At 37.0% G+C, this 12,571-nt stretch overlaps 1 protein-coding gene across 1 annotated transcript in view; it reads left to right on the top strand.

Moving 5' to 3' along the window:
* The first annotated feature begins 226 nt into the window (after positions 1 to 226).
* LOC120220779 (microsomal triglyceride transfer protein) overlaps positions 227 to 12,571 on the top strand; it is a 45,214-nt gene continuing 32,869 nt past the window's right edge. The window contains exons 1-3 of the mRNA XM_039217948.1: positions 227 to 287; positions 6,235 to 6,422; positions 7,721 to 7,864. Coding sequence (XP_039073879.1) covers positions 227 to 287; positions 6,235 to 6,422; positions 7,721 to 7,864 — 393 coding nt within the window. The remainder of the gene's footprint in view (positions 288 to 6,234; positions 6,423 to 7,720; positions 7,865 to 12,571) is intronic.

Raw genomic sequence — 12,571 nt, 5'->3', positions numbered from 1 at the left:
AAAAAATAGTAAAATAGAGTGATAGACTGAAAACTGCTAAGTTTAATCATTAATAGTGAGTTCTTTGGTGAACTTAGGTCCTCATTTTGGAGTTTGGAATCTGACCTTTCCCCAAAGATAAACAGGCAGGTTCTGAGGAGGGTCACTCCCTCCCTGCCACCCGAAGAGGCCACTTCTCAGTGACTCCTGCCTGGCAGCTGGATGCATTAGAGGGTAGCTAGACAATATGATTCTTCTTGCTGTGCTTTTTCTCTGCTTCATTTCCTCATATTCAGCCTCCGTTAAAGGTAAGTTTGTGTCACCTTTTGCTGAACTTCAATTTTATAATCATGGAGAGGAAAAAGTGTGTGTGTATGAACAGTGAAAGAGTTCCTAACTGAATCGTCTTCAAAACTACATAACTTTGGGATACTTGTGAAGCCATGACTGGGTTGGAATGAAAATCAAATTCAAATTCCTACATACATTAAGAAAACAGAGGTTCCTTTTAGTTTCAGTCCCTTAGACTAATGTGCTCCTGGCTTCAATGTCTCATTCATGGTCTATTTTTAAAAGGGAGAATAGAAATGCCAGCTATTGTTACCTGCTGCTGTTGGTCACTCACTGAATGCAGCTCCTTCATTTGAATTGTAAAAGAGGATTTTAAAAAACCAGTTTTTAAATTTCCTTCTAGTTGCTTAGCAATGTGACATCAAGAAGAATTAGACTCAATGAAAAAGGCGTTTGATTTGCCAAAGAATTATGAATGAAATGGTAAAGCATGCATTTAATTGCAGTGCCATTCAAAAGTGAGGATTATCATAAGTGGTGAATTAAAGAAAATAAAACTACATGGTATCGATTTAAGAAATAAGACTTATTGTCTCTGGATTAATAGCGTTGCTATTTGTAGTTTCTACTTTAAGATAAAGTTGTTTTTTAAAAATACATATGAGTTGTATACCTTTTGGAACAAACATATTTTATGATGGATGGTTTCTAAAAATTGAATGAAATATATTAATATGGACTCTTGTTTTAAGTCAACCAGAATGTAAACAAACTCCTTGTATTTCTAAATGCTGCAGCTGTAAAAAGAATCACTTTTAGAGTCTTTTAAGAGGATACACTGTCAAAAACAGTTGATCTAACACCTCACTTAGCATGAACTAAGTGATGGGTCCAGTTTTAATAACTATGTATCCTAAGTGATACAAAACAATTCACATTAAACTTCTAAAACCCTTTTGGGATAACTAGCTTTTGACCATAAAGTTAAGTTTGTCTCAAGATTTCTCATGTGGAAAATTTCCACATGAGGAAAAAAAGACTATCTTTGTTATTGAAGTAAAAAAAAAAAAAATGCAGGGCTAAATTTAAATTATTTCACCTAAGCAAATTACACTTTAATTTCTTGAACTACAGATACTATTTTTCACCAGTTTCTAAAGTGTTTAGTATTTAAAAATACAGTCCTTACTTGCTATTATCTGCCAAGTAAATTGTAGAGCATTTGAAATAGGGATTTATACACCATAATATCAAGCCTAATACCCTTATTATTTTGAGAAAAATAAGTGAACTATGGTAGTAATTGTACACTTCTATTTTTTTCTACTCCATAAAAGAGAAAATTGGATAGCTTGATGTTTTCAAATACATGCATTTATAATGACTCTAACACACACACACACACACACACACACACACACACACAGCAATGACATATAGGAAATATGGGTTTAGAACAAGACAGATAGCTACAGTGTGTTGTGTACAAACTCAGTGGCAAATGCAGAGGTTTAGAACCAGAAGCTTATGCAATTTAGGAGCCATCTTTGAGAAAAAATGCAAAAATATCTTACTTTTGCAAATGTTATTAAAAGAAAAGATATGGCATGTGTACATATTGCTAGGGTCCCCTTCCAAGATCTTGGAAGGAGCCTGGGCAAGTGAGGGGCCCAAAGCTTAAGCATCATTAGCTTCATGGTACAAGCTACCAATGCCAAATATCATAAATTAAAGGCATAGGGCCTGACAGCACTCTCCCTACCTGAATATCGTAAATTTTTGTATTATGGTACTATGATTTCATTATAGATTCCTTGCCCTCTGTAATGATATTTAAGAAACAAAGTACTTGTGAAATTCTATTTTAAAATCAGGCCACTATAACTTTGAGGATCTCACGTATCACCTCAACACCCATGTTACAGTTAATTATAAATGCAACTGTTTGGCAAATCCCCATATCTGGGTGGATGTTGAGCACAGGTTGGACTGAAGAACAGGTGGGGTGAGATTAATACAGATGAGGGTCTGTTTAGAAGAGATAGGCTGAGTATGACTCTATTTTCAGTGCTTTCTTCAGGTTTTCTTTATAGTGCTTTTACTTTTGATAGCCTAACCATGAGCATTCTGTTTGATCTTGTTATATCTGAACCTGACCGATCCCTTTACTTCCAGTCTGGCTCTCAAGTCCCTGGCCTGACCCACGCTTTTCAGTCCATTCACATCAATCATCTCCCAATCTTTCCCCCTTGCCCCTCACCCTGCTCTTTTACTTTTTGTTTTAGGGTTTTCTGTTGGAATCCTCAATTCCATTGCTTACCCTTACCACTGTTGCATATGCCTTTAAATCTCACCTTGAATTTACCTAAGTTCCAAAATGTGTATTTTAAGATCTTTCTTAACAGGTTCAAAAACAAGAGTGTTGTTGCTTTTAAGTCACTTAAAATTTTTAAATGCTTTTGAAGGAGCATGTTGAAGAGGTTTCGTCTAGACTCAGTTTCAAAAAATGCCATTCTGTATATTCTATAGAGCAGCATCCTAAGAAAGAAATAATTCAACAGTATTAATAGAACATGCTCCCGTCACCCAGTGTTGCAAGATCTCTGAATAACATGAACCGAGAAACACTTATCAAAGAGGAAAGGATAACAGGGACAATATTATAGCACAGGCCACTTATTTGAATCATTTGAGGCTTTATCTCTTCTTTAAAGAGGTAGGAAAAAGATCTAGAACAAGGCCTATTCTTTCCTGTGCTTTATCACTTCCACATCATAGTCGAGTTCTGATCTCTTATATATTGTCTGCTTTCACATTCTCTTGACTGGTAAAGAAGGAAAAAGTGATCAACATGATACTTTGGCAATGTTTAAAATTTAACAGAGGGTACCTTCCTACAAACTTATTTTAGCCAGAAGGTATCTTTAGGGAGTGCACAAAACTTGGATCTTAGTAAATGTAAACATCAAATTCTGCATTCTGTCTGCTATGTTGGATTGAGAGCAGAGTCAGCTTTTCTCAGCTGTCATATAATGCTTACGTTTCAGAATTGCTGTGAGGATTAGATAAGACGTGTTATTTCCTTTGTGCCCTCTATGGAATTCGATACACATCATAAAAAGAAGGTCTCTCTGGCCAAAATGTCTCTCCTGGCCAGATACCTAATGTTTGAACCTGTAGCAGTGTCCCCAGTTAAAATGTGGGCGAGATTGAGGTAGGAGGGGCAAGTGATAGTCATAGACTTTATCTCTTTCAGAGTTTTTCTTATTATTGTTTGAGAGAGGGAGAGAAAGAGAGAAAGAAAGCATGTCAGCAGGGGAGAGGGACAGAAGGGGAGACAGGAAGAATCCCTCTCCACAATTGGGGACTTGATCCCATGACCCCGGGATCATGACCTGAGCTGAAATCAAGAGCCAGACACTCCAACTGACTGAGCCAAGCAGGTGCCCCTTTCCTGGCTTTTTTTTTTTTTTTTTTTTTTGTCTTCTGTATCTTATACCTGAGGTTCTGCCTGATTTGGTGCTTAGACACAGTCTATTTTTGTATGTATACTCTTGGATACTCCCCTGCCACACTCCCTTTGCCGAGCTTTTCTAGATCCCTATTTCTTGTCTCCGTATTCCCTTTATTTGGGGGTTTGTCAAAATATATAACTTTACCACCCAAAACTTTCCTTTTTGACCTCATCTTCTGTAGTATCTTTCACTGAATTCCAGTCTCTTTGGCCTCCCTGCTGCTCCTTCATTACACCTGCACTGAGCTCTCCTCAGGGCCTTTAAACTTGCTATTCCCTTCATGTGTGTGGAGGTGGGGGCCGGTGAAAGCTTGGAGATGGAGGGGATGCCCTTCCTGCAGATATCGATGCGTCCTAAAGTGGTTGTCCAGAATATTACCTTCTCACAAAGCTCTTTCCCTCAGCATTCCCATTCCCTTTCCCGTTTCATTTTTCTTCATTGGCACTTCTAACATTTTGTAATTTGCTTATATTCTTTTTACTGCCCACCTCCTCATTTAACTGTAAACTCCACAAAGGCAAACATTTTGTCTGCTTATTAATGAGTACAGCCCCAGAGCCTAGAAAAGCATCTACCACCCAGGTGCTCAGTACATCCTTGTTGGATGTATGAGTAAATTCCTAGCTCACTCCCTAAGAATGGAAAAGAGTTCAGCCTAAAGGTTTAGATGTAGTACAGGCAAGAGCATGGTCTCTAGAGCCAGATAGCCTGGTTTCAAATCCTGGCTCTATCACCAACTGTCTGGGTCATTTTGGGGAAAATGTGTAATCTCTATGCCCTTCAGTTTCCTTATCTATGAAAGGAGATTAATAATGGTACCTACCCCACTGGGTTTTGGGAGAATTAAAGAAGTTAATGTACATAAAATACATTGAACAGTTTACAAGAGACAATGTGTTTTCTTAATTTTAAAAACTTTTTAATGTTTATTTATCTTCGAGAGAGACAAAGTGCAAGTGGGGGAGGGGCAGACCTAGAGAGAGAGACACAGAATCCAAAGCATGCTCCAGGTTCTGAGCTGTAAGCACAGAGCCTGACATGGGGCTCGAACTCACCAACTGCGAGATCATGACCTAAGCTGAAGTCAGACGTTTATCTGACTGAGCCACTCAGGTGCCCTGAGACGATGTGTTTTGACCATTTTTTCCCTATTGGCAGGAGGCACTATAGGAGGTGATGGAGACAGTAGTAGACTTTGGAAGTTATTTTAATTTTTGGCTTTGCAAAGTAATTTTATTTTCTTTCTCAGCTGCCTCACTTCTGGCCTACTCATCTCAACTTCCTTTCTTGGCCCTCCCCCATATGCATATTTCCTGAGGGAAGAAAAACTTACAGTTCCTTATCATAGTTCACTAGGCAATGCAACCCTATTAGCACTGAGGAAAAACGTACACTGAATTTTTTTTTGGACTATGTCCTGAGAGCCATAGATAGAAAATACACAAAGAGGGTTTGCATGACCATAAACTTCAAATCATCTCTGGGAAAGATCTGATCCTACTCTAGGGAAGATTTGATCCAACTCTGTCACATTTCTTTGGGCTAAGGTAAGCTGAATAGACAGTGTGTAAACTGCTTCATATATCAATTATTCTTGCTCACTATACTATTTGACATTAAACTGCCCCTGCTAAATTAAAGCCTGTACTAAGGTTTTATGTAGTAAAACATTATTTTATTCAGGAATACCTAATTTAAATTTATATATGTATAGCCTTGAAATGTATCTTTGTACCAGAAATTTACTGTAATTAAATAAACTATAATATATTATATAATAATATATATTACTACATTTATTAGTAGTATATATAGTAGATTATATATTTATAAACTATAATATAAGACTATTATATAATTATAGAATAAAATGTTATATAATTATATTTACAGTGTATTATCTATGTTATATGAAAATAATATGGTCTTTAAATATTCAAAATATCTAATTTAAGGAACTGCCTTCTAACCCCTAAAGTTATCTTGGCATTGATCTGTTGCACTGAAATGATATGTTAATTAATTACAAATGGTTGTTATTAATTTTGTAAATCAATTCCTGGCTAAACCTCTACCTGAAAGCTGGAGGGAGAAGAGAGATCAGATTCATATAACTAAAAGCAATGCAATGACATTTCCTTAAAAAACAAAAAGTTCTATAGTTCAACCAGAGTGTTATTTAGATCATCTGATTATTGATGAGGATACAAACTATAGTTTGCTCTGAAATGGAAGTTTGTTTGTTTGTTGTTCTTTTTGTTGTTGTTCAAGTCAGTGATTTTAGCAAATGGAGAATAGAACCATCTTTCATTTAGTAAACATTACTAAGGTCCCACCAGGCAGCACTGCGCTGGTTGAGGAATGCATTGATGGCAAGACAGTATGACACTCCACGGTATGACAAGTACCTTACAACTGAGACTTGACTTGTGTCACAATCTTTATGCAGGTCACACAACCGGTCTCTCATTAAATAATGACCGTCTGTACAAACTCACATATTCTACTGAAGTTTTTCTGGATCGGGGCAAAGGAAAACTCCAAGACAGTGTAGGCTACCGAATTTCATCTAATGTGGACGTCGTTTTACTGTGGAGGAATCCTGATGGTGATGATGACCAACTGATCCAAATCACGGTACGTGTTTTCTACCAGAGACGCAAAGATTAAATGTCAGCAGAGTCTTTGAGAAAGATATCTTTTGAGAGCAATTGTTTTGTGGTCTTGGTTATATATCCATTTAGTTTGTTATCTATCACCAAAATAAGTAGATCTACAGTTTTGAAGTTTTTGCTAGTCAAAAGTACTCTGGTCTTTCTAAGTTGTTGAAGCAAGCAAAAGAAAGAAAGCATGTACTGGTGAGTAACTATCCTATGATGTCCAGGTCTATATTTCTCACTAATAGGCATATGAAACTAGAATCCAGTTGAAATGTCCTGGGAGTGAGGAGTCTAGAATCCATGTCATGTGAAAAACAATTAAGACTACTTTAAGTGAAAGAGGATATAAATTGGCACCTCTCAATTTTCCTGAGTGCCTCCATATAACAGAAGTACCAGTGAAGAAGTGAACCCATTCTGTGTTCTTCCTGAGGAAAGACAGAGTCTCCTGCATGGCCGTGTTTGGTCAATTATGATAGTTTAGATTTATGTGTTGAGAAAGGAGGTCAAATCATATGGCCTCTGGAACCTCTTTCAGTTTTAATATATGGTGACTCCATATTTGCTTTCAAAGGCCTAAAGGCAATAGATTTCTCTAGTAAAGTCTGTTATTTTTTCTACGCTTTGGTGTGAAACAGGTACACAGGACCAAGATTTATTCCACTATAACTGATAAGTAATTGTTGATAACTTTATAATGAGGTGTCGTTGCAATACAAGTGATCTTTGCTTCTTTGGATGTCTTTAATAGCTGTTGTGACTTCCAGGTTGGCTCAACACTTCATCATCCACCTCTCTGAACCATTTCTCAATAGAACAGTAAAGTATTCTACAGAAAACATTATGTATCTCTTTGTTCAGTAATCAGACTGTTCATCTTTAGTTTTGTATATATAAGTGAAATACAGTGAGACAGGATTTCCTTTCCAAAAAATGGTAAAGAAGTGAAGAGACCAAGTAGACAGCAATAATCTAAATGAATGAGGAGAGTGACAATGACCAAAAAGAGCCACCTTTCAGTCATGATTATTATAAACCTGAAATCACAGGTTTCTTTAAGTATCAGTATTTTTACCTAATTCAAAATCCTAACTTTTGAATGCCTTCTACATTCTTTTAAGAGTTAATGGCTATGTCCTATGTATCATGAATTGAAAAATAATGGAATAAATTATGGCCAACCCTATTTATTGCTTTAGCATTTTATTTTCTACAAAACTGTGATGGAAATAGAGACAGCAAGTTTTTCTAATAAGTTTCTTTCCATGACTCCAGATGAAAGATGTAAATGTTGAAAATGTGAACCAGCAGAGAGGAGAGAAGAGCATTTTCAAAGGAAAAAATCCACCTAAAATCATAAGAAAGGAAAACTTGGAAGCTTTACAAAGACCTGTGCTCCTTCATCTAATCCATGGAAAGGTAAATGTGATTTTGGGGGTCCCACATCTTTTTTCTCCTACTTCAAATTTTTCTTTTCTTCCGTAGTTATTACATTGAAATGATCATGATATCACTACTTTCATAGTAAGTGGAATTTTTTCAAGAACTAATAAGTACAGGTTGCAAATTGAATGCTTCAGAAGTTAATCAAAGCATTGAATTCACTTATATTTTTTAGCCATTTGTTTCCTATTTTTATGAAAATCATTACAGGAGAATCAAATATTTGTTTATTGAGAGGCACTACTAAAAGGTATATTCCTTACTAGGAAGGATTGGAAAGATATTATAACACACTAGGTCATCACAGATGATTGTGTACATCATTCAGGAAAGCAGACAAATTATAAGAATGGAATGATCTAGCTTCATTCTATAAATGATATTAATGCATGAGACTATCAGTATTTGGCTAATGCACAAAACTGAAGTTTTTGAGAAGGCATGCCATTCCTCAGGTAAAGTTGATTTTTTTTTAAAAAGTACTTAGAGATTATATAAAAACTATAACTTTGAAAAGCATTTTATGTATTAAAGTCATGAATGAACATTATAACATTCATTTGGAAATTTGCTAAGAAAATTCTGTAAGTGCATTACTTATGGTTTGATTGTGATCTATTGCAATGGTCTTAATATGTTTGGAACTGAGAAGAAATTGTGATCAGTGAATTACTAGGCATGACGTAGGTGGGCTTATGTAAAGCATAGATATTATATTGACACACATAAAAATGTATCTGTAAAGACGGAAGGTTAGTTTTAGTTACCAAAGTAGAAAAATAGAGAGGGACCATTATAGTTAAAACTCTACACATCTCCAAAATGTCTCCAGATTCAAAATTTCTAAAGGTGAAAACAAATACAGTAAAATAATATAAATTTCAGACATGTGATATATTGCTAGTCATGATCTCCATTTTTACATAAAGCAGTAGACAGGAATTCTTCTGCTGTCCCCTTTCCTACAACCAAATGTGAGTCCCCATCTCGAGAATGCTTCTCTTCTTCACTTGTCAAATTACTTACCATGCCTCAGGCATTGCTCACAGGCCCTTTCTTTTATAAAGTTCTTACCCTTCCAGCCAACTGGAAATAATCACCTCTTTAGAACCCTCTTAGCCCTTTGTAACTCACTCCTGGCCTTTATCACTGTCCTTTTGGTCATTTGTGTCCATTACTAGATTTTGGGTTTGGGTAGAGAAAATTCCCATTCCTCTTTATATTCCAGCCCCTCATGCACCCCTTCATGCCCTTCCACTCCCTTCTTCCGCAAAACACCCAGAACCATGCCCTGTACTGACTGATATGGTATTCTAAGAGACTTTCCCAACATTCTCCCAAACCCCATACTCCTTTAGGATTCAAGTGCTTATCACAGATGTTGAAATCCTCTGTTTGTCTGCAGTCAGCATTCAGAGTTAGCTCATGAGCAGCAGCTGTGTCTTTAACTGCATATTCAGTGTGTTGCTCATAGTGGGACTTCAATGAATGTAAATTAAAGGAAGTTATACGGAGCTAAAATGAGTTGAACTTTGAGAAAGGCTTGAGCCATTGTTTGCTGAATCAGACCTAAATCATACTGAGCACTTACTGTGCACCAGAGGCTGAAGGCATTACATGAATGATCTCTTTTCTCCTCATGACAGCTCTAGGAAGTAGGTGGTGCTATATCGCCCTCTTGTAATAGACGAGGAAACCAAAGTCAGGAGCAGTAAAGAAATTTGCCGAGGGTCACACACTAGCAGGTGGTGGAGATGGGATTAAAATAGGCCTAATCTTAGAGGCTGAGCTGGAAACCTCCACATTATACTGCTTTCCAGTTGTAAAGGATTTGGGGAAGTACCACCTCTTTGTTGACTTGCAATATCCCTACTTTATCCTTCAATATATCTATTAATTCACTTGATTTTCATATGGCACAACAACATGAAATACTGGTTTGCTTTTTTCCTCTCTGACCTTCCAATGTAGAAAGATGCTTGAGCCCATAAAATATTAGTTGCATTTATAATCTTAAGGACAACCGGCCATTTTATAGCCCCTTGGGTAGTAGTTGAGTACAAAGTCTTTTGTTACACACACAAAAGGACTCAATGCCCTCACTGTTCAAAGGCTGGGATGGAGCTGCCACATCATTATCTCAGTGACTCCAACATGCCAATTCTACAGGAGCTGTGATTGTGATGATTTACCATAGCCTCAGGTCAAAGTGCACTGTGCTATCTTTCAATGATATGATAAAGTACTTGTTGTGGGTGGGGGAAGTATGACTCTGGAGACTAAGAAGCCATGTGAAGTTTTCAGCCACATCACTGTCAGAGAGATCATTATTTAAATGATCACCTCACCCTACCCTGAGAGGGATTAGGGAAGGAAAGGCTGAGCTGCCGATTGGCAGTTTTATTGAAAAATATTTTCCACCCCAGGCTCAAATTAAGTTTTACTCCCTGAAATTTCTGTGATTTCAAGGATGCCCAGCAGCATGTATTTTTTTGTCCTTCCAGAGCCTCCTGGTTTAAGCTCCCATGTTTACATGATAAAGGAGAGCCCATTAAAACACTCAGATGCATATTTATTGCACATCATCCTTTTTCCAAGCCCACTCATCCTCCCTACATAAGTGTTTGGGCATGACTCTAGTTTTGTCTATAGATCATAAGTGAAGTTGGACACATGACAATTTTCTGGTTAAGCTGATTAACACTGACAAGCAAAAGATGCCTCAAGTTACAGCGTGGATCCTTTTGGGCCTGAAATACTAATCCAATTAACTGGATAATTACCAGATTTCCATTTCTGGTTTTTGCTGCCGGGATTGATTAAATTAACCTTATGGTTGCCGAGTTGGCCCTTTATTTTGTGTTGTTTTGGGGCATTGATCTGTTCTCTGAATCTGGTAGTACGGCTCCTTTACACACACCGAACCTCCAAAAGACATATGACATCTTGACAACCTTCAATTCTTCAAGTGTATCTTCACTTGTCTATTTTCCAAGGTGCTATTCCCTAGCTATACTCTGTGTTAGATATCGGTCAAAGATGTATTTAGAGACACAGCTCAGCTAAGTAGACTAAATAAAATGATTAGTCTGTTTGCTGGGATTCTTTTTGTTTATTTTGCTGTTTGGCCAGTTAATGGAATTTTGCTTTCTCTCTCCCTCTTTTTTTTTTTTTTTTTTACAAATAATTTATTGTCAAGTTGGTTTCCATATAACACCCAGTGCTCATCCCCACAAGTGCCCTCCTCCATGCCCATCTCCCTCCTCCCCCCCACACCCATCAGTCCTCAGTTTGTTCTCAGCATTCAAGAGTCTCTCATGGTGTGCCTCTCTCCCTCTCCCCCACTATTTCCCCCCTTCTTCTCCCCCATGGTCCTCCGTTAAGTTCCTCCTAACCCTCCTATATGTGCAAACATATGGTATTTGTCCTTCTCTGCCTTACTTATTTCACTCGGAATTTTGCTTTCTCTTATTCTTCAAGAATATATACATTAGGGGGTGTAAGAAGCATTTTTTTTTCTAAGGAAAAAAAATATGACGAATCTCTACTGATTCCATAGTGAAATTGGCCCTCAAACTTTGGCAGGAAGAGGCACTGCATCTCCTTTTCCACAACTCACCCATCTTTCTCTATGTTTGGTCTCCTTGGGTTAAAGACTTAGTTTGTAACTAGTTGGTGTCACTGTTGCTCTCAGGAAGCTATGGGGATTGTGAGTTTAGATAAGAGTCCTATGCTCTCAGATGTTCAGAGCTCATTTCAGAACTGAATGAAATGAATCAGCTTTATGGCATGAATATAACAAAACTTACTTGGTTCCTGTTGCGAAATAATGAATTTAAGATTATTGCTGTGACAGCCACACAGATTGAACTACAAAGTTCTGACAAAGTTCTGACTTACTGTTTTCTTTTTTTTTTTTTTTTTAATTATTGAGAGCCTGCTCAAGTCTAATAGTTGGCATTTAGCTAATATGGATACCAGAGCTGTTTCACTTTTGATTGCAATGGTTTTCACTAAAAGAACAGAATTTAGGTCTCAAAGATAGCTGTCATACAAGTGAGGAAAAACAGATTTGTCCACTTTTCTAATTTTAGAGAAATGATAGAAATTAATGGAAAAATGAAAAAAAATCTTTTGTCTTCCTGTTTACATTGTTCAGCCTATTAGGGAAAAAAGTTGTGAACACGATTTTCTTGGAGATCTGGTGGTCAAGATCAAAACTTGATCCATACACACAGGCCATTGATAGAAGAGTACTTCATCTTTTGTGTAGTTCAAAGATTAAATCAGAGAACTAGGTTGCCTGAAATTTTAGGTGAAACTTTGTAAATAGTTCAGGTGCATTCTATAGCCTGGAAGGAAAGTGAGGATACTTATGATAACCATACAAGTATTTTTACCACTTATTCGTTCCCTTTTTGCTTTCTAAAGTACTTAAGACTTGCCAAAAAAGTCACAGGCCATACACATATGTGTATTGCCCCTAAATGAGTCCTTCTGACTGTATCTGGCTTCAAGCGACCCACTTATGAACTTTTAAAAGTCATGATATCTAGAGATATACTCTCGAATATATGGAAAGGAAGTTACACCATAATTTCAAAAAAGAAAGAAGACCCAGTTTACAAAATAGAACATCAGAAACTCAGCCTTGTATCTGAGCAATTGCCAGTGATTTGTTTG

This window comes from Hyaena hyaena, unplaced genomic scaffold, assembly GCF_003009895.1.
Source record: "Hyaena hyaena isolate Hyena2069 unplaced genomic scaffold, ASM300989v1 scaffold_722, whole genome shotgun sequence".
NCBI classification, from domain to species: Eukaryota; Metazoa; Chordata; class Mammalia; order Carnivora; family Hyaenidae; genus Hyaena; species Hyaena hyaena.
The sequence above is the reverse complement of the archived record's forward strand: the minus strand, read 5'-3'. Positions and strand labels throughout refer to the sequence as shown.